At 36.4% G+C, this 23,849-nt stretch overlaps 1 protein-coding gene across 1 annotated transcript in view; it reads right to left on the bottom strand.

Annotated features, from left to right (window-relative positions):
• ARL8B (ADP ribosylation factor like GTPase 8B) overlaps positions 1-23,849 on the bottom strand; it is a 55,992-nt gene that overhangs the window by 13,551 nt on the left and 18,592 nt on the right. The window contains exon 2 of the mRNA XM_047779601.1: positions 1,349-1,429. Within this exon, the coding sequence (XP_047635557.1) occupies positions 1,349-1,429 (81 nt within the window). The remainder of the gene's footprint in view (positions 1-1,348; positions 1,430-23,849) is intronic.

Here is a 23,849-nt window from a genome sequence, read left to right as displayed (position 1 = left end):
AGACACACACATGAAAAATTAAGCTTCATTAGATAATCTAATGAAAAAATTTAGTAAAGAGGCTCTGTGAGCCACAAAAATTGGGCAAAATGGCCATAAGGGCTCAGGCTATATATGTAAACTTTCATGAACTACAAAGCCTAATTAATCAATTAATTAATTAAACTGTAACCCCCTGGAGTTCTCATTGTGGCTCAGTGGGACCCAACACTGTCTCAGTGAGGATATGGGTTTGATCTGTGGCCTCACTCGGTGGGTTTATAAGGATCCAGCATTGCCACAAGCTGTGGCATATGTCACAGATGTAGCTCAGATCTGGTGCTGCCATGGTTGTGGCATAGGTCTCAGGTGCAGCTCCAATTTGAACCCTAGCCCAGGAGCTTCCGTATGCTGCAGGTGTGACTGTAAAAAGAAAAACAAAATTTTTAATAATATAAAATATAAAAATAAAATATGGCCCCTGATAAACAGTCCAAGAATCCACAATTCAAACCCATCAAACTTATTCTAGAAACAAAATCATGTTAAACTAGTTAATTTTTTCCTATTTTATATATATATATATATGTGTGTGTATACATACACACACACACACACACACACACACACACACACACACACACACACACACACACACACACACACACATATATACACACACATATATTTTTTTTAATCTGTCTTTTGTCTTTTTAGGGCCATTCCCGCGGCATATGAAGTTTCCCAGGCTAGGGGTCGAGTCGGAGCTACAGCTACTGGCCTACACCACAGCCACAGCCACAGCAACACAGGATCTGAGCCACGTCTGCGATCTACACCACAGCTCATGGCAACACCAGATCCTTAATCCACTGAGTGAGACCAGGGATCAAACCCACAACCTCAAGGTTCCTAGTCGGATTTGTTTCCACTGCACCACGACGGGAATGCCCCTATTTTATATTTTTAATTTTAGAGCTTAGTAGTAAAGAAAGGGAGAACCAGACTACCGTATTAGCTTCCACAAATATAATATTAAATAACTGATATTGTAAATATTTAATGTTATTTCAATATAAAATATTATTCATGAAATAATGTACTATCACATTCCAAATACTCTAAAGATGGGATTTTCATTTCCTAGTTACACCTGAATCCCAATATTACTTCTGTCAATCCATATAATAAGTTTTTTATGGGCACTTAACATTTCAACACCTAGAGAAAAAACTGATTTATACTGTTTTGGACCATGCTCATTCATTAAGAACTGCCAATATTCATGTAAAAAGCAAAGAAATAAACAGAAAAATTCCTAGTTGTATATGCTAACAACTTAAACCAAATATGCAAGAAGCTGACGTACCTTTATTGTGACGTTACCTTTAGTTACTTTCCTCATGTTGAAGCCCACTGTGGGTATCATATCTTCACTGAACTGACCTGACTGAATCAAAGAAAACATATGACGTTAGACTAATATTTATTAAAATATGTAACACTGCATAATTTTTACATTGACAATGCCTCTGTACCCATCTTACCAAATAATTACTTTTTTAGTAATGGTAACCATATGTCTTAAGGAAACACTCCTGGAGTTCCTGCTGTGGCACAGAGGGTTAAGGATCTGACATTGTCTCTGTGGTGGTGAGGGTTAGATTCCTGGCCTGGAGTAGTGGGTTAAGGATCAAGCATTACCACAGCTGTGATGCAGATCAAAGCTACAGTTAGGGCTCAATCCCTAGCCTGGGAACTTCTGCATGCCACAGGTATAGCCAAAAACATACACAAAACACTCTTGACAGCCATAAGTCTTGAAGAGGTGCATAGTTTTTTTCACTCAAAGACATATTCTCCTATTAAAGGTATTTGTGAAACCAAGGTAGTTTTTTAATATATTTTTAAGCTTAAGAAATACCATACAATTACATATGAGAATGTATTAATTTCCCCTATCCATACATACAATTTTGCAAAGCAGAAGTAAATCAGAAATTCAAAGTTTTCTCCTTTTAGTATTTAAATTATTTTGATAATACTGTTAAAATTTACTGTTGCTTTTCTGAATTGATCTTTTTTTTTTTTTTTTTTGCCATATCCACAGCATGTGGAATTTCCTGGGCCAGGAATAGAATTTGTGCCACAGCAGCAACCCAAGCCGCAGCAGTGATAATGCTGGATCCTTAACTCACTAAGCCACAGAGGAACTCCTGAGTTGGTCTTTTAACAAGTCTTAAAAAATGTTTTTTTCATAAAAATGATCTTCTTTTTATACAATTCTGTTTCCTTCTTTATGACCTTCCTGTTTATAAAACTAAAATTAAGTACCTTCTAATAGTATTTGTATTTTTAAATTTAAAATGTTTATCTGGCTTAATCTCTAGAATATATAAGCAACTTATACAACTCAACAGCAAAAAAGCCAATCAATCAATGGAAAAATGGGCAAAAGACCTGAATAGACTGTTCTCCAAGGAAGATATACTGATGGCCAGCAAACACATGAAAAAATGCTCAACATTGCTGATTATAAGAGAAATGCAAATCAAAACTACCATGAGATACCACCTCACACCTGTCAGAATGGCCATCATTAATAAGTCCACAAATTGCAAGTGCTGGATGGGGTGTAGAGAAAAGGGAACCCTCCTACACTGTTGGTGGGAATGTAAACTGATACAGCCACCATGGAGAACAGTTTGGAGATACCTTAGAAATCTATACATAGAACTTCCATATGACCCCGCAATCCCACTCTTGGGCATCTATCCGGACAAAACTCTACTTAAAAGAGACACATGCACCTGCATGTTCATTGCAGCACTATTCACAATAGCCAAGACATGGAAACAACCCAAATGTCCATCAACAGAGGATTGGATTCGGAAGATGTGGTATATATACACAATGGAATACTACTCAGCCATAAAAAAGAATGGCATAATGCCATTTGCAGCAACATGGATGGAACTAGAGAATCTCATACTGAGTGAAATGAGTCAGAAAGACAAAGACAAATACCACATGATATCACTTATAACTGGAATCTAATATCCAGCACAAATGAACACCTCCACAGAAAAGAAAGTCAGGGACTTGGAAAATAGACTTGTGGCTGCCCGATGGGAGAGGGAGAGAGTGGGAGGGATCGGGAGCTTGGGGCTATCAGACACAACTTAGAATAGATTTACAAGGAGATCCTGCTGAGTAGCATTGAGAACTATGTCTACATACTCATATTGCAACAGAACAAAGGTGGGGAAAAAAATGTATACATGTAAGGATAACTTGATCCCCTTGCTGTGCAGTGGGAATAAATAAATAAAAATAAATAAAATGTTTATCCATCTAGAATATGATTATACAGCCTAAGGAAGTTCCTTTGTAAAAATGGACAACCTATAATCATCTCACTCCTCATTTAAAAATCCACATTTCCCTAACTAGTTTGATGTGATATGCCAAATTCTATATAGAGATAGTTGTGTATCTGAGTCCTCAATTGTTTTCCATTAATCCATTTATTTCTAACTATGACTACATGAATTGCTATATATAGTTTATCTTATGTATTATTCTATGTAGCAGATCAAGAATTTGGAATGTTCTGAAATGTAGTTCATTTCTCACATTTAAAGTAAACTTTAGAAATTAATAATTCTGTTAAAATACTGACTGCCCTTTATTTAACTCTTGATATTTTTTGATATTTAACCAACTCTCTCCATATAAGCACATGGTTTATCCACTCAAACATTTAAATCTTTTACATCTTTCAATGAAGTATCATAATTCTCTAACAGGTCTTCCATCTTTCTTGCCATAGTCTTTATTTTGACTTCAATTAATGGGTCACAATTAATACTGATTTTATATATTTTTATATCTATGTATTTTATTTACTGATCATTTATTTCTCAGTTCATCTGACTCTTATTTATTAGGTAAACAGCTCAGGATTATGAAATATATCAACTTGGGACAGATTAAACAAAGGGGACTATTTTCATGGCCCTAACTAACACAGGTCAATTGTTAGGCTAGCCACACATTCATGCCAAAATTGTCTATACAACCTAACCACAATGAATTCCAATTTTACAAATTAATTTCCTCTACAAAGCCCCAAAAGTGTCCTGTTTCTTTTTACCTTCTTTTCAGTGGACTGATCTCAGAAAAAAATGTTAACACAACCAAATCACTACTTTATTCATACCTATCAGACATTATAATTCTCAGAACTTTCACACATATGATGTATATGTGAAAACCTAGTCATGATATCAAAACTACTCATGATACAATAAGAAAATATAACCTGATTAAAAAATGGGCAAAGGCAACAGCAAAGCCATGATCTGTGAAAGAAATAATAAGCTAACATTAAAAACTTCTGCTCTGCAAGAGACAATGTCAAGAGTTAGAAGACAAGCCATAGAGTAGGAGAAAACATCTGCAAAAGACAGACTCATTAAAGGACTGTCATCCAAAATATACAAAAAGCACTTAAAACTCAACAATATGAAATGAATAGTCCAATTCAAATATGAGCCAAAGACAGTAACAGACATCTCACCAAAGAAGATATACAGACGGCAAAAAGCGTGTGAAAAAATACTCCTCATCATGTGCCATGGAGAAATGCAAATTAAAACAATGAGATACCACTACACACCAATTTGAGGGCCCAAAACTGGTATTCTTGGATAACACCAAATGCTGGTGAAGATGTAAAACAAGAGGAACTCTCAGTCATTGCTGATAGGAACACAGAATGGTACAGCCCCTCTGGAAGACAGTTTGGCAGTTTTCTTAACAAACTAAATATACTTTTACCATACAATCCATCAATCACACTCCTTGGCATTTACCCAAAAGACTTGAAAATATAAGTCCACACAAAAACCCACACATTAAATGCTTATAGAATCGTTACTTGAAACTGCTAAAACTGAAGGCAACCAAGATGTCCTTCAGCAAGTGAAAGGATAAACAGACTGTGGTACACTGAGACAATGTAATATTATTCAGCACTAAAAAGAAATCAGCTACCTAGCCACAAAAGACATAAAGGAATCTTAAATGCATATTTAAAGGGAAGACTCAATCTGGAAAGATTACCTACTGTATGATTCCAACAATACGACAACAAAAAAGTCAGAACTATGAGAACAACAAAAGGACCAGTGTTCAGGGATTGTAAAGGCAGAGAGGAATGAATAAGCAAAGCACAGAGGTTTTTTGGACAGTAAAAATAATGATGGATACCTTTCATTATACATTTATCCAAACCTAAAGAATGTACAACACACACAGAATACTGACTTTGGGTAATTATGATGCATCAAAGGTAATTATGATGCATCAATATAAGTGTATAAATTACAGCAAATGTACTGCTCTGGTATGAGATGGTGATAACAGCAGAGGCTGTGAACATATGAGCTGGGGGTATGTGGGAAATCCCTGGTCCTTCCCTTCACCTATGCTGTGAACCTAAAACTGCTCTTAAGAGACTTGGCAAAATGAGGAGTTCCCACTGTGGCTCGGTGGAAACAAACCTGACTAGTAACCATGAATTTGAGGGTTCAAGCCCTGGCCTCACCCAGTGAATTAAGGATCTGGCACTGCTGTGAGCTGTGGCACAGGCCTGCCGCTGTAGCTCCGATTCGACCTCTGGCCTGGGACTTCCTTGTGCTACACCTGCGGTGCAAAAAAGCAAAAAAGAAAAAAAAAAAAAGAGAGAGAGAGACTTGGCAAATGAAAGGGGAGAGATGACAAAGGATATGAATAAACATTTTTCCAAAGGGGAAGAATAGCTAATAAGCACATGAAAAGATGCTCAATATTACTAATCATTAGGGAAATGCAAATCAAAACCACAAAAGATATTACCTCACATCCCTCAAAAAGGCAAGCAAAAAAGAAACCAAGTAACCCCCAAATCAAAACAAATGTTTGTGAGGATGTGGAGAAACTGGAATCTTGGAGCACTGCTGGTGGGAATGTAAAATGGTGCAAATGCTATGGAAAACAATATTGTGGTTCCTCAAAAAATTAAATATACAACTACCACATGATCCAGCAATTCCAGTTCTGAGTATAAACCCAACAGAACTGAAAGCAGGAACCTGAAGAAAGATTTGTACAACCATGTTCACTGGAGCACTGTTCATAGCCAAAAGGTGGGAAGCAACCTTAGTGTCCATATGCAGATGAATAAAGTGTAGTCCATTGCTACAAAGCAATATCATTCAGCCTTAAAAACCTTATTCATGCTACAACAAGGATTAACCTTGAGGACATTATGTGCTAAGTGAAATAAGCCAGTCACAGAAAAGACAAATACTTAATGAATCTACTCATACGAGAAACCTAAATTCATAAAGATAGAAAGTTGAATGGTAGATGCCAGAGGCTAGAGAAAGTGGGAAATAATAGGTAGTTATTGCTTAGTGGGTATGGAACTTCAGTTTGGGAATATAAAAGATTCTAAAGATGGATGGTGGTGATGGCTAAAGATGTAAATATAACTTAATAGTACCAAACTGTACACTTAAAAATAGTTAAGATGGTAAATTTTATGTTTTGTATATTTCACAATTTAAAAAAAAAAAACTAGTATGCTGTAAAGGGAGGCAACTATCACTACCATTTTATAGAACAAGAAATATATTTCCAGGGTCACATAGCTCAAGAGTGGTTGATTACATTTTTCCTAAAGACCGCCATTGTGAATTACATTAGGTTTTCAGTAACATCGGAGAAGAAGTCTGTATAAGATAATGCCTCATTTATTTGGTACCATTAGGAAAAGGTGTTATACATAACGAAGGAGCCAAAATCATAGCTCAAGTTTTTAGGTACCAAACCTTTTAACATAGCTTGCACAGAAAGTTTTCTAAAATGCAATACATACTTGGCTAACTTCTCACAATCCAAGGAACATGATTTAATGTGTTCTTGGTGTTTGGGGGTTATTTTATCAATTGTAAAACAAGAAAACTAAATAACCCTTAAAGGCCCTTCTGGTAGTAAAATTTTATGATTATGATCATCAGTTATAGCACCACCCCATAGTAAGGTGAAGTAGGGGCTGCAGTGTACCTAGCTGCCCCTGAACTTTCAATAAACATTTATTAGCTCTGATGAATTTTGTGGTATAACAATTTTATAGACTTGGAAGCATTTTCTACTTTTTTCTTGGTGTCAGTCAAATCTTAATTGTCACTTCTCAAAGCTTGTATTGAATGACTAAACCACTCAGTTGGCAGTTATACTCTGAATAACACAATTTATTTCTATGCTATCAAAATAACACTAAACAGACTAATAATTTAAGAAACAATGAGATGATTTAAAAATATTACTTAACTGTGTATCATGAATTTTATTTTAACAAACACCTAAATAACATGAAGCACTGTTCTAAGCACTTAATAAAATATTAATCAATATTAACTTAATCCTTAAAACAACTCTATGAAGTAGATAGTGCTATCCTTAATTTTTCAGATGAGAAAAACCAAGCTGGAGACAGATTAAGTCATTTGCCCAAAGTCAAAACCACAAGCATCACCTTACACCAGTCAGAATGGGACACCAATAAGTCTACAAACAATAAATGCAGGAGAGGATGTGGAGAAAAGGGAATTCTGCTACACCACTGGTAGGAATGTACATTGGTACAACCACTATGGAAAACAGTAGGGAGGTTCCTTAAAAAAAACTAAAAATAGCACTATAATATGATCCAGTAATCCCACCCTGTGCATATATCCAGAGAAAATCATAATTCAAAAAGATACATGTACCCCAATGTTCACTGCAGCACTATTTACAGCAGCCAAAACATAAAAGCAACCTAAATGCCCATAGACAAAGAACTGGATAAAGAAGGTGTGGTACACATATTTGCTAGACTTTGATTACTTCCAGTGCTTTTACATAGCCTTTTAAATATTTTGCCCAGAATTTATAGCCATTATCTGTCAGAGATGAGCTTTTACAGGGTATTCTGTCATTATTGGATGTGGAACTTTCTGACCACATAAAATTTATGAAAATCCCTATAGACAAAATTAAAAGACTAACACTAAGTTGGAAAAAATATATTTACCATGCCCATGACAGATAAAGAGTTAATTTCCAGCTCTTAAAAATTGTTAAAAGACAAAGCATCCAATAGAAAAATGTTCCCAAGATATGAATAGGCCCAGAGAAGAGTAAACCCAAATGGCCAATAAACATATGGCTGAACCTTCTAATACTCAGGGAAATGCAAATTAAAGCAAATTCTCACCCATCAGATTGGCAAAAATTCAAAAGAATGTTAACACCTACTACTGACGGGAGTGAAAGGAAAAGTATATTTTCATATATAACTGGTGGAAAGAGAATTGATATTGTCTTTTTGAGAAGCAATCTTTTAAAAAAATCTATTTGAGAAGAAGGTGTGGTACACATATACAATGGGATATTACTCAGCCATAAAAAAGAATGAAATAATGAGCCACTGACAGCAACAAGATAGACCTAGAAATTATCAAACTAAATGAATTAAGTCAGACAGACATTGTAAGATATGAACACCTATATGCAGAATCTTAAAAAAAGATACAAATGAACTTACTTACAAACAGACTCACAGACTTCGAAAACAGACCATTTCCAAAGGGTACAGGCAGTGTGGGGTGAGGGATAAATTGGCATATGCATAAAATGGGGATCTGTTGTATACCACAGGGAACTCTACCCAATATTCTATAATAACCTATGTGGGAAAAGGATTTAAAAAAAAATGGTTATGTGTAAAACTGAGTCACTTTGTTGTATAGCAGAAATTATCACAACATTGTAAATCAATTATACTTCAGTAAAATTTAAAAAAAAATAGAAAATAAACAATTTTAAAAATAAAGTTAAAAAATTTATGACTTTGTTTTATTCATAAGCCCCTCACTTTAAAATACACTTAGGAGAAAATAAATAAATAAAATAAAATATACTTAGGAGTTCCCACTGTGGCACAACAGGATCATTGGTGTCTTGGGAGCACTAAGACTCGGGTTTGATCCCTGGCCAGGCATGGTAGGTTAAGGATCTGATGTTGCCGCAGCTACGGCTTAGGTGGCAAATTGCAACTTGGAACTAATCCCTGGCCCTGGAACTCCATATGCTACAGGGCAGCCAAAAAAGAAATAAAGATAAGGAGTTCCCTTTGTGGCACAGTGGTTAACGAATCCGACTAGGAACCACGAGGTCCCTGGCCTTGCTCAGTGGGTTAAGGATCCGGCACTGCCATGAGCTGTGGTGTAGGTTGCAGACGCAGCTCGGATCCCGAGTTGCTGTGGCTCTGGCGTTGGCCGGTGGTTACAGCTCTGATTCGACCCCCTAGCCTGGGAACCTCCATATGTCATGGGAAGCAGCCCTAGAAAAGACAAAAAGACAAAAAGACAAAAAAAAAAGGAAAGATAAAATATACTTAAGGAAGAGATGTATGTCTAAAACAGCAGAAAAATGTGTCTCTTTTTTATAAAAAAATTCATTAGTATGCCAAAGGCTAAACACAGACCTTGTCCCATAATGTTCTATTAATGTCAACTCCAGCACATAGAGCTTACCCACATTTATAACTGCAGGTCCTAAAATGAGGCAACTAGAAAAGGGGAAAGAAAGAGAAGGACCAAGGTTAAAAATTAATACCAAGAAGGCAGAAGACATGAGGCAGTGGATCTGTTAATAGTGAAAGGACACTTCACCAACCACACTCTAAGACACTAAGAATGGAAAAGGGGTCTATTCTTTGTAAATAGGTTAATGTATAGAGATGTACCATGGGTGCACTGGTGGCTTATATACCATAACTGACACTAGTGAGAACACAGTGAAATACGCATACATTTCAGTGCTTTAAAGTAGAGAGGTTCCAAATGGATTAGATTAAATTTTACAATTGTTCTTTTAAATGATGAATTGCAGAAATCAAGCTATTGACAACATGGCAGAAGATGCTTCTCTTCAATCTGGTAGCAGTCCAATCCAGTATAATAAACTTTAAACACAAGTGGAAGAATACCTGCTCTGACAAATGTCTCAATGTTTTTTCTCTAAGAATCTTTATTACTTAAGGCTTTAGTTATCTAAGCTACTCTGTAAAGAAAGAATAAATAAGGAGCACAAAACAAAAGCCTTATAATAAATTTCTCCTCTCAGCCAGAACTACTTTTACATGCTTAGTGGAGTGGTCTTTATTTTAAACACATACTATGACTCAATTGTTTAACTGCCAAAATTTACACATTTGACAAGTGAGAAGAAGATATGGCCAATTAATATACAAGTTAGTTATTTTTTTTCCAAGAACTTTTAATTCAAGTGGAAAATTGTTATTCCCAACACTCATTTTTCTAATCTGCAGCATTATTATGCTTCTTATATTTCACTGATATGTGGAATCACTAATAATATTACTCTTATATTTCAACTTAACAGTAAAAAAAAAAAAAAAAGAATGGCAATCTATTTTTTGCTGAAGTTATTAAGATAGAGCTGAGGGGAAATTTTGATGAGCAGTAGGATATTTCCATGGCCTTAAAGCATACCCTCACAAACCACTCATCAGTTGCACAGGGAAAAACAAGTAATTATACAGTGGAGGATCCAGACAACATCTTGACTTCATATGGACTTCTCAGATGGACCTCATGTGCCTACAGAAGTGTTACCATGAGAAGGATACAATACTCCTTTTGCAGTATTTCAGTTGAGAATGCATAAACTAAATCTAATCATGAAGAAACAGACACTCAAAACAGAGGAATATTCTGTTCCTTGTGAGAGAGCGAAGTAATTTTTCAAAGATGCCAATGTCATAAGATCCAGGCCATAAAAATGTTTCAGACTAGATTGAGGGGAGCTGAAAAGACATGACAACTAAATTCAGTACCTGACCCTAGAACTGATCTTGCACTGGAAGGCAAAAACACTATGAACAACATCATTAGGTCAAATGACAAAACAGGAAGAGATAAAAGCTGTGAAGTATCATTTTTTAAAATAATAAAGTGGGTAACTATTTTTTTAGTCATGCCAGTGGATACGTCTAAGCTTAGAAAATATAAACTTAAGTACTGAGGAATAAGAGCCATGGTGCATGGATCTTACAGAAAGGTGACACACACAGCATATGAATGATAAAGCAAAATGTTTGACCTCAATAAAAAGCATACAAATGTTTTTTGGAATTCTTTTATTTCTGCAGCTTTTCTGTAAATTTGAAATTATTTCCAAATAAAAGATTTTTAATTTAATGATCACATTATCATCTTCATGTATTATTATATCTAGGACACATCTAGAACTAGAAGATAAATTACTTACTACAATAATAGTGAAATTCTTGGCTACATTCAATCATAAGGAATTAAGACCACTAGTTCAGGAAAAAGTCATTGCTAATCTTGTTTTGTTCTTTAATATTCTAAAAGGATACTAACTTACAAATGTCTTCTAATAGAAAAATCCATGTTTTATAGTTTTGGTATAAGGAAAAAGCCTCTGGGCTTTAAAACTGACATTTTAAAATCTACCCCAATGTTTCAATGTTTACTTATAAGCTGGGAAATAAACATAGGGTGCTCCTTCCAAGTCTAAGTAAATTCCTCTTAGTTTTGAGGAAAACTATCCCACTTGACACATTTTCTTCTTTTCTAAGTAATTCATACAGAGGTTACCACTCTGAACACATACATCATATCTGAGGATATTTCTCTGATGAAGTCTCTTTTTAAAGGGCTAGAAAAAAATAGATTCATTCACTAACACCAATATTTCAAGAATCCTATGTTCATTTTCTCCCTATTTTAGAACATTTTGGGTAATTTTTCCTTAAATAATTTCCCAAAAGACAATAATACATTCTTAGTTTTAAGTGCACATCCAAAGTTACTCCCAACTACAGACATAATTCCTTCCCACAGGATGTCAGTTTAAAAGCACATAATTCAGCAGTTCTCTTGTGGCACAGCAGGTTAAGAATCCGGCTTCATCACTGTAGCAGCTTGAGTTCAATTCCCCAGCCTGGGGACTTTCAGATGCTGCAGACACAGCAAACAAAACAAAGCAAAATAGCATAAGATTCATTTGAGAGGTAAATCTTATTAACCAAAGAGTTAACATCTCTCAAAATCCCAGTGGGTTTTTGTGTTTGCTGTTTGTTTTAAGAAGGAGAGATCCTCTTCAGTCTTTACTATATAGAATTAAGCAGCATGCAGTATTTTTTAATTTCAGGTTCCTAAGGGACATAATTACTTAATGCTTCTCATCTCTGAATCGCCTAAATTCTCAAAATAGGCCTTCATTCCAAATAAACTAAACTCAAAAGTTATTCTTCTGAAGCAAATCAAGTAATAAAAACTTTCTGCAAAATCATTAATTTCCAAGACTATCCTTCAAAAAAATGACATAATTTGCAACAACACTGATTCATAAAACTTCTAACTCTTCAAAAAAACACTAGCCAAAAAGATTAAGGTATCCTGAGATTCTGGCATGAACAGGTCCCCTATATAGACTGTGGTCTATGCCAACATTTCCCATGTGGTCGGCCAACTCAGACTGGTGATAGCTTCCACCTGGGCAATGGTGCTATGAATGATGTGCTCTTCTTTCATCTGTGTTGTCTACACAGATGAGGGGGAAGTGGTTGTAGCTCTCACACTAGGCATTTATGAATTCTGGTCTAGATGTTCTAATGTAGGCAGGCCAATTATAACAGCCTGCCTCACAGATGATCCAATCACCAATAGCAGATATAGATAAAGAATTTGTGTTATACTGATTCACAAACACCTATTACTATTCACTCCCTCCTTGGCGGACTTATCAACCCACAAAGCTACTCTGCCTCTGCCTTTGTTCATTATTCACTCATGATTTAATAACAAAGGGGAGGAAAAGAAAAAAAAAATGAGGAAACAAATACAAAAAAGTATCACACAATGAACATAGGCTATAGATGAGGCAGCAGAGCATGAATGGGTATCTGAGGAAGGCTGAAGTAGTGACATTTAAGCCTCCAGACCCACTTAGACCCGTAACATGTAATATTTAACCCTTAATTTCTCCGCTGGCCTTCGCAAACCACTCAAGAATTGCCTCTCTGCCCTCAGAGACACTCTTGATCTCCTTGTAGCCTGAGGACCACTCCTGAACTTTAAGGCATCTAGTAAGGCCAAGTCTCCAGGTTTTAAGACAGAAATTGCCAGTTTTGTTTTGTTTTATGTTAAATTTATGGTAATTTGGCAATCAGTTTGGCCTTGGGATGGACTTGGGGTGCATAGTTTCTTTTTCAAGTAAACTATTGGTAGGTTTTATTTATACATTCCAAACAGTTGTAACATGAATTAAATATTTTTAAGAGGCAACACTAAAACTAGATGAAAGACATTATGTTTTCTTTGACATTAAGCTATAAAAACTAAATATAACAGATAAGAATTCTCTACATAAGAACTTTTTACAAAGCAAAATAGCATAGGGAAATCTCTACTAACTAAATTCCTGTCATTCTATTTCAACTCATTTCAAACAACTAATTAATCCCTACTACCTAATACCAATAGAGCCACTATGCTGCAATCTCTTCTACAAAGACTACTCTTGAGGATTAAAATGTTCTCAAACCCACAATTTCAATTAAGAGTCTGAAAACTCTCATTCTTGGTAACCTCTATTCTTGAAGAAAATTCACTTCTAAAGGTCTCTAATGACTATTTTGTATGTTCACTGTTTCATTCTTATCTGTAATATTCAGTTTCATTATTTGTATGTTACTAAGTTTCACTTTAGCAATGGTTTTACTAAATCTATACCCAAAGAACAGAAGAAGAAAATTAGACTTGCTTGTTGGTAGACCATTTGCTAGTGAGCATCCCTGGGCAACCAAACCACAGTGCAGCATTTTCACTAAGAAATTCTGATGATGAAGTAACAATGTAAAAAAGAGCCCCCAAAGAAATCGGTGCTGGAGAGCTTCAGCAAGTATAGCATTTGCTAACTTGTCAAGTCATTAATGTCTGCATGTATTCCCTCTGAACATCAAGAGTTCACTATGGTCTATAATAAACACCCACATCTTCATATAAAAAGACTACTAATCTTCACTGTAGGACAAAGCAGCTTCTATAGTCAAAGTATGAGGGTGGGGGAATTAGCATAAAAGCCACATTTTCAAGCCTTGATGCTATTATACCGGTTGGTCTCTAGACATTTCAATTACTTTTTTATTTTCACTTTCTTTGTAACAAATATCTTTTCATAAAGAAGTGACAAGAGGAGTTCCTGTCGTTGCTCAGTGGTTAACAATCCGACTAGGAACCACGAGGTTGAGGGTCTGATCCCTGGCCTTGGTCAGTGGGTTAGGGATCCGGCATTGCCGTGAGCTGTGGTGTAGGTTGCAGAAGCGGCTCGGATCCCGCGTTGCTGTGGCTGTGGCATAGGCCAGCAGCTACAGCTCTGATTCAACCCCTAGCCTGGGAACCTCCATATGCCACGGGAGAGGCCCAAGAAATGGCAAAAAAGACAAAAAAAAAAAGTGACAAGAAAAACAAGTAAGAAGAATCCAAACTGGAAAGGAAGAAGTAAAACTCACTTTCCGCAGATGACATGATATTATATATTAAAATTCCTAGGGGTTCCCATTGTGGCTCAGTGGGTTTAGAACTGAACTAGCATCCATGAGGATGCAGGTTCGATCCCTGGCCTCACTCTGTGGGTTAAAGGTCACAGATGTGGCTTGGATCTGGTGTGGCTGTGGCTGTGGCATAGGCCGGCTGCAGCTCCAATTCGACACCTAGCCTGGGAACTTCCACATGCTGCAGGTTCGGCCCTGAAAAGAAGAAAAAAAATCCTAAAGACAGCACCAAAAAAACTCATCAATTCAGTAAAGTTACAGAATACAAAGCTAATATACAGAGATGTTGTGTTTATATACACTAACAATGAACTATCAGAGAAAGCAAGAAAAAAATCCCATTTGTGACTGCATCAAAAAGAATAAAATATCTAGGAATAAACCTATCCTAAGGAGGTAAAAGACTTGTACTAGGAAAACTTAAAGACACTGATTAAACAAATGGAGGATACCTCAAATGAAATGACACACTGTGCTCCTGGACTGGAAGAATTAATATTGTTAAAACAAGCACACTATCCAAGGTAATCTACAGATTCTGTGCAATCTCTAACAATATATCAATGGCATTTTTCACATAGTTACAACAAATTAACTCTAAAATTAGTATAAAAACACAAAAGACTGAGTAACCAAAATAATCTTGAAATGAAAAATAATGTTGGAGCTATTTTACAAAGCTAGAGTAATCAAAACAGTATAGTACTTCATAAAAACAGACACATAGATTAATGGAGAGAATAAAGTGTCCAGAAATGAAACCACACTTGAAACCAAGTTCCCCTAAAACCAAGTTCCCTTACCGTGTTTATGATTACTCTCTCTATGTAAAACTTTATACCCTTTCTTGTCCCCTCTGACCTCAATCCTGTGCTAAAAGAACACTAATCAACCAGAGCCAGATAACTAAAACTGCTATTGTTGATAACATCACTAATGTACTAAAACTGCTATTATAGATAGCATCATTAAGGTATATACTCAAGTTGTTTCTCCAGGGCAAGATGAACTACCAGACCCCTGAGCCATGCATGGACTATCTGGCCAAATACTCATAAACCAGACTCCCAAAACTATAATTACATGTCATAGAAATGTCACATGATGGTGATTAATCCCAGCTCTTTGTTATCCCACGCGCCCCCCCACCCCCGCAAAAAAAGAAAAAACCGTAACTCAAAGACCAAGTTGGAGCAGATCCGAGGCTTGCTTCTCACTCCCTCACTTGTTGAACTGAAATATATCCTTACTTTGCTGCAAACTTCCAGAGTCTGACTTGCTGTGCCATGGGTATACATGCCCTTTGCTAGGTTTCACACTTACATGGATCAAATAACCTATGATAAAGGAGGCAAGAATAAACAATGAGAAAAGGCCACCTTTTTCAATAAATGGTGATGGGAAAAATCAGACTGCTACATTAAATGCAGAACTAAAGTCATAAAACACCTAGAAAAAAATAAAGGTAGTACATTCTGACATCGGTCTTGTTTTTTGGATATGTCTCCTCAGGCAAAGGAAACAAAATCAAAACTAAACAAAAGTGACTACATCAAACTAAAAAGTTTTTGTACAACTAACGAAACTATCAACAAAACAAACAGGCTGCCTAATGAATGAGAAGATTATCTGCCAACAATATAAGGGTTTAACACCCAAACATATAGAGAATTCATTCAACTCAACATCAAAAAAACCCAAACAACCCAATTAAAAAACAGGCAGAGGATATGAACAGACATTTTTCCAAAGACGACATACAAATGGCCAACAGACACATGAAAAGATGCTCAACAACACTAATCATCAGGGAATGCAAATCAAAACCACAATGGGGATCACCTCACAACAACCATCAGAGTAGCTTTTATCAAAACAACATCAAGGGTTGGCAAGGATGTGGAGAAATGGGAACCCTCCTCATGCACTGGTGGTGAAAATGTAAAATGGTACACCCAATGTGGAATAATATGGAGGTTCCTCAAAAAATTAAAAACTGAACTACTATACAATCCAGCAATTCCACTTATGGGTATTTTTTCAAAGAAAACAAAAACACTAATTCAAAAAAAAAATGCACCCCATGTTCACTGCAGCATTATTCAATAGCTGATATAAGAAAGCAATCTAAGTGCCATAAATAGATGAATGGATAAAGATGCAAGGTCAAAAAAAAAAAAAAAGTAAAAGGCGTTCCCGTCGTGTCGAGGTGGAAACGAACCCGACTAGGAACCATGAGGTTGTGGTTTGATCCCTGGCCTTGCTCAGTGGGTTAAGGATCTGGCATTGCTGTGAGCTATGGTGTAGGTCGCAGATGTGGCTCAGATCCCGTGTTGCTGTGGCTCTGACGCAGACTGGCAGCTACAGCTCCGATTCGACCCCTAGCCTGGGAACCTCCATATGCCACAGGTGCGGCCCTAAAAGGACAGAAGACAAAAAGAAAAAAAAGAAGATGCAGGGTGCATGTGCATGTGTGTACATGCACATACCTACAATGGAATATTAACCACAAAAAAGAATGAAATCTTGTCATTTGTGACAACATGGATGGACCTGGAGGGTATTATGCTAGGTAAAATAAGTCAGAAAAAGACAAACATAGTATTTCACTTACATGTGGAATTGAAAAAAACAAGCGAACAAACACAGCAAAACAGAAACAGAACCACAGGTACAGAGAACAAAATGGTTACCAGAAGGGAGGAGGAGGGAGGGAGTGAGTAAAAAATGTGAGGGAAATTAAGAGGTACAAACTTTCAGTTACATAACTGAGTCATGGGGATGAAATGCACAGAGTGGGGAATATAGTCAATAATAATATAATATCTATGGTGACAGATAATTATTATGGTAGTGATCAGTTTCTAATGTACTAAAATATCAAATTACTATACCATGCACCAAGAACTAACACTGCGTTAGGTCAATTATACTTCAAAAACAAACAAACCCACAGAAAAAGAGATCAGATTTGTAGATGCCAGAGATGGGGGTGGGGGAAGAGGGAGTTGAATGAAAGTGGTCAAAAGTACAAATTAGAGTTAGAAGACAAATAAGTACTAGGGATATAATGTATAAAGTGATTAATATAATTAACACTGCTGAATGGTACATATGAAAGCTATTAAAAAAGTAAATCCTGGAGTTCCCGTCGTGGCACAGCGGAAACAAATCTGACTAGGAACCATGAGGTTTTGGGTTCAATCCTTGGCCTCGCTCAGCAGGTTAAGTGGAGTTGCCATGAGCTGTGCTATAGGTCCCAGAGGCAGTTCGGATCTGATGTTGCTGTGGCTGTGGCATAGGCAGCAGCTATAGCTCCAACTGGACCCCTAGCCTGGGAACCTCGGTATGAGGTGGATGTGGCTCTAAGAAAACAAAAAGCAAAAAAGCAAAAAAAAAAAAAAGAAAGAAAGTAAACCCTTAGTGTTCCAAAGGAAATTTTTCTCTTATTTTGTCTCAGATGATGAATTTCACAAAACTTACTTTGGTAATCATTTCATGATGTATACAAGTCAAATCATTATGCTGTATACCTTAAACTTATACAATGCTGTATGTCATACCTATAAATAAAATTAGAAGAAAAAAGTGATTTTGTGTCTTTAAAAGTTTATTCCTTTCTGGGAAGAACTGAGTATTTAGGGAGCTAAAATGAGAGACTTGTTTTTTACTCTATACCCTTCTGTGTGTTCACGTATAGATTATAAAAAAAAAAAAATTTCCTTCAAGTCCTGAAATAGGTCTCTATTACTAAATTTAAACAGGGGGATTCCTAGAACCAAACGAATGCTACAAAACAATGAGTTATATATGTAACAAAAGTCCTTTAGCCTTAAGAAAAAACAGTGTGACAGAAACCACAACTTTGTAACCTACAAATAATAAAATGAATTTTGAACTTTCTTTTTTAAAATTTTTATTTATCTTTTTTTTAAATGGTCACATCAACAGCACATGAAAGTTCCTGGATGAGGGACTGAATCTGAGCCACAGCTGCAACCAATACTGCACCTGTGGCAACGCAAGATCCTTTAGCCTGCTGCACCATGCTAAGGATCAAACCCACACCTTCACAGCACCCAGAGCCACTGCAGCTGGAATTCTTAACCCACTGCGCCACAGCAGAACTCCTTGAACTCTTTAAAACAAAATAAGGTCTAGTCTTTAATGACCTATTGGAAGAACTACTGAAGTAAAGCCACAATCAGAGAAATAACTTTAAAATTTTTGAATATAATTAATAAGGCCTATCATAGAAAAATAAAATCATGAAACATTAATAATCACTTGAGTATAGTTTAAGCAATCCCAGTGGCTTGGGAGTATAAGAAATTTGCTCATGTTCTCAGATAGTGAATATTAATGTTAGCCTGGTGGTTATGACTGGGACTCTGGAGACAGTCACACTGGGTAATTTACTACTCTGTCTTAACACCTGACTGTGTAATGTCCTTGCATGTTCCTTAACTTTGCAATTCTTCACTTTCCCCAAATGTAAAATCAAGATAACAAGTCTCTATCTCATAGAGTTGCTTAAAAATTAAGTGAATTAAAAAATACATAGCATTTAGAACAATGAATCCTTCAGGCACTGGTATAAGTAGAGCATTTTGAATATTTGCTACCATCACCATCACACAGGGTCTATGAAATGTGAGGTTAAAAAATAGTTCACAGGGCTCTGGTTAAATTTAGGTAAGCACACTCCATCCTGTCCCTTCCACTGACTGTAACTAAAAACTGTAGACAGAATGCATGCGGCAGCTGTGAACTCTGAAAGTTAAGAGAAGGAAATCGGAACTAAAGCACAAGCAATCTGATGCTATTTCTCAGTTGTTTTTTTTTTTCTTCCCTCTCAACTGTGTCCCAAATAACCGGATATATGAAAAATTAAGAAAATTTCAACTAGCAAGGGAAAAAGACATTGAACAGATGCCAACATCAAGATGACCCAAATATTAGAAATATCAAAGACTAGCTATTATAACCATAATCCAAAAAGGGCAAACATTCTTGAAGAGAATGGAACAGAAAGTTTCAGCAGGGAGATGTGGGTTTGACCCCTGCCTCATTCAATGGATTAAGGATCTGGCATTGCCACAAGCTGCAGCATAAGTTGCAGCTGCAGCTCAGACCTGGTGTAGCTGCAGCTGTGGCTGTGGTGTAGGCCTGCAGCTGTAGCTCTGACTGGACCCCTAGACCAGAACTTCCATATGCCACAGATGTGGATGTAAAATTAAAAAAAAAAGTTTTAGTAGGTAAATAAAAGCCATAAAATAGAACCAAATGGAAATCTTAGAACTGAAAAATACAACAACCAAAATTAAAAACAAACAAACAAACAAATGACCTCACTGGAAGGGCTAAGAGAAGAATGCGGATGACAAAAGAAAACTCAATGAAGTTGAAGATAGAGCAAGAGAAATTATTCCAAGCTGAAAGAAAGAGGAAAAAAAACTGCAGGGGGGAGGGGGAATACAGAGCCTCATGGATATATAGGACAATATAAAAAGGTCTAACATTTATGTCACTGAAATTCTAGACTAAGAGAAAAAGAAAGGAACTACACTTTTGTCACATAGTCACAGCAATCCTGAGAAAAAGAACAAAACTGGAGGCATCACATTCTGTGATTTCAAACTCTATTACAAAGCTGAATTACAGTATGAGCATAAAAAGCCACAAAGGTCAATGGAAAAGAATAGAAAACTCAAACCTACAAATGTATGGTCAATTAATTTACAACAAAGCAGCTAAAAACATACAATAAAGGACAGTTACTCCAACAAATGGCACTGGAAAAACTGGACAGCCACACATAAAAGAATGAAACTAGACCATTATCTTATACTATACAAAAAAAAAAAAAATTAACTCATTGTTTTAAATACTTGATCATAAAACTCCTAGAAGACAAAGGCAGTAAGCTCCTTGACAAAGGCCTTGGCGAAGATTTTTTTTTTTCACTTTTTGCTTTTTAGGGCTGTACCGGCAGGCATATGAAGTTCCGGCCAGGGGTCAAACGGGAGCTGCAGCTGCCAGCCTACACCACAGCAACAGCAACAGGGATCTGAGCCACATCTGCAACCTACACCACAGCTCAGGGCATTGCCAGATCCTTAACCCACTGAGCAAGGCCAGGGATCCAAAGCACATCCTCATGGATACTAGTTGGGTTCTTAAACCCAGTGAGCCACAACAGCAACTCCTTGGCAATGATTTTTTTTTTAATGTAGTACCAAAAGCAAAAGCAACAAAAGCATAAATAAACAAGTGGAACTACATCAAACTAAAAAGCTGCTGCACAGCAAAAGAAGCCATCAACAAAATGAAAGAGCAACTTACCAAACAGGAGAAAATGTTTACAAATCATGTATCTGATAAGGGGTTGATATCCAGAATATATAAGAACTCATACAACTCAACAGCTACCCCAAAAAGCAACTGGTTAAAGATAGGGGGAAGATCAGAATAGACATTTTCCCAAAGAAGACATATAGATGACCAATGTGCACATGAAAAAGTGCTCAATGTTACCAATTATCAAGAAAATGCAAATCAAAACTACAATAAGATACCACCTCACACCAGTCAGAATGGCTATTATGGAAACAAAAACAAAGAATAAGTGTCAGCAAGGATGTGGAAAAAAGAAAACCCTTATGAGCTACTGATGGGAATATAAACTGGCATTAATGGCCACTTTAGAAAACAGTATAGAAGTTCCTCAAAAAAATTAAAAACAGAACTACCACATGATCCATTAATTCCAAATCTGGGTATTCACCTGAAGAAAATGAAAACTCTAACTCAAGAAGATATATGTATCCCCATATTTAGGACAGCATTATTTACAACAACCAAGATACAGAAAAAACCTAAGTGTCCAATGATGAATGAATAGATTTTTTTAAATATGTAACAGACAGATACACACATATGAACACACACAATGGAACATTACTAAGCCTTAAAAAATTGGCTTGCCATTTGGAACAACATAGATGGACCTCAAGGGTATTATGCTAAGTGGAAAAAAAAAAAAATCAGAGAAAGATAAATGATCTCATTTAAAAGTGGAATCTAAAAACAAAATAGGAGTTCCCGTCGTGGCGCAGTGGTTAACGAATCCGACTAGGAACCATGAGGTTGCGGGTTCGGTCCCTGCCCTTGCTCAGTGGGTTAGCGATCTGGCGTTGCCGTGAGCTGTGGTGTAGGTTGCAGACACGGCTCGGATCCCGAGTTGCTGTGGCTCTGGCGTAGGCCAGTGGCTACAGCTCCGATTCGACCCCTAGCCTGGGAACCTCCATATGCCGCGGGAGCGGCCCAAGAAATGGCAAAAAGACAAAAAAATTAAAAAAAAAATAATAAAAAAATAAAAACAAAATAAAACAACAACAACAAAAAATCAAGGTTATAGATACAGAGGACAGTGGCTGCCAGAGATGGGGGATGGGAGTTAAAGAGAAATGGGTGAAGAGAGTCAAAAGATACAAACTTCCAGTTATGAAGTAAGTAAATCACAGGAATATGATACACAACATGGTGATAAAAGTTAATAATACTGTATTAAATATTTGAAAGTTGCTAAGAGTAACTCTCAAAAAGTTTTCAAGAAAAATAATTTTTTGGCAACTATGTAAAGTGACAGGTATTAACTATACTTATTATGGTAATCATTTTGCAATGTATACGAATACTGACTGCATCATTATGCTGCACACCTGAAATATGTTAGATGTCAACTATATAATGAAGAAAGAGAATGACTAAAAATGTCCAAAATTTCATGAAAGACAAATTTATAGAATCAAGAAGTTTAACAAACCCAAAGCAGGGTAAGCTCAAGGAAATCTACACCTGGGAGTTCCCCTCATGGCACAGCAGAAACGAATCTGACTAGGAACCATCAGGTTGTGGGTTTGATCCCTGGCCTCACTCAGTGGGTTAAGGATCCGGTGTTGCCATGAGCTGTGGTGTAGGTCACAGACATGGCTCAGATCTGGTGTTGCTGTGGCTGTGGTGTAGGCCAGCAGCTACAGCTCCGATTAGATCCCTAGCCTGGGAACCTCCATGTGCCGCAGGTGCAGCCTTCAAAAAAAAAAAAAGACAAAAGACAAAAAAAAAAAAAAGAAATCTACACCCATATATGTAACTGAACTGCTGAAACCAAAGACAAAGGAAGAACAATCTTGAAAGTAGTCAGAGAGAATTGATACATAATACATGAGAATAATAATTTTAATGATTATGAATTTCTCATCATAAATAATAAATGTCTATTCAAAAGTTCCAGAGGAAAAAAAGGACTATCAACCTAGAATTCTATATCCAGCAAAAACATCCTTTATGAATGAAAATAATAAAGATATTCTCAAATGAGGGAAAACTAAAAAAAATCTGTAGCCAGCAAATATGCTCTAAAAGAAATACTAAAGAAAGTTCGGCCATAAAAGAAACAGAGGGAAACCTGGAGCTTTGGTAATTAAGGGAAAGCAATAGAAATGTTAATATATGGGTAAATATAATAAACTATTCTCTTTCCCTTGACTATTATGAAATGCTTGATGGTTGAAAGTACTGTCTGATGGTTACAACACTGTCTGGTATGGTTTTCAATGTATGTAAGTAAATATGACATAACAAGTACAACATAAAGAGAAGACGGCAAAAGGACCTATATGGTGGTAAGGTTTCTATATTCCACATGAAGTGGTAACATGTTAACTCTAAGTAAACCAAGAAAATTATGTATATTGTAATCCCTAGAACAATCACTAAAGAAGCCATACAAAGAGAACAGTCAAAACCTCAAAAATTAAAATACTGAAAAGGTCTAAATGAGTAGAAAAAGGGAAACAAAAACAAATGATAGAACTAAATTCAAACATATCAACAATTACAGTAAAAGTAGTCCAAACACATCAACTAAAAGACTGTCAGAATGAGTTTTTTTTTTTTTTTTTTTAATGCCCAATTATATGCTATCTTCAAGAAACCCACTTTAGGAGTTCTCTTGTGGCCCAGCGGGTTAAGGATGTGGCCAGGGTCACAGCTATGCTGTGGGTTCAATTCCTGGCCCAGAAACTTCCACATGCCAAAGGTGTAGCAAAAGGGGTGGGGGGTGGGAAGCACATAACATCCTAAATGTGTATGCACCTAAAAACAA

The sequence above is a fragment of the Phacochoerus africanus genome, chromosome 1 (assembly GCF_016906955.1).
Source record: "Phacochoerus africanus isolate WHEZ1 chromosome 1, ROS_Pafr_v1, whole genome shotgun sequence".
Taxonomy (NCBI): Eukaryota; Metazoa; Chordata; class Mammalia; order Artiodactyla; family Suidae; genus Phacochoerus; species Phacochoerus africanus.
Note: the sequence above shows the minus strand (reverse complement) of the source record. Positions and strands in the feature narration are given on the sequence as shown.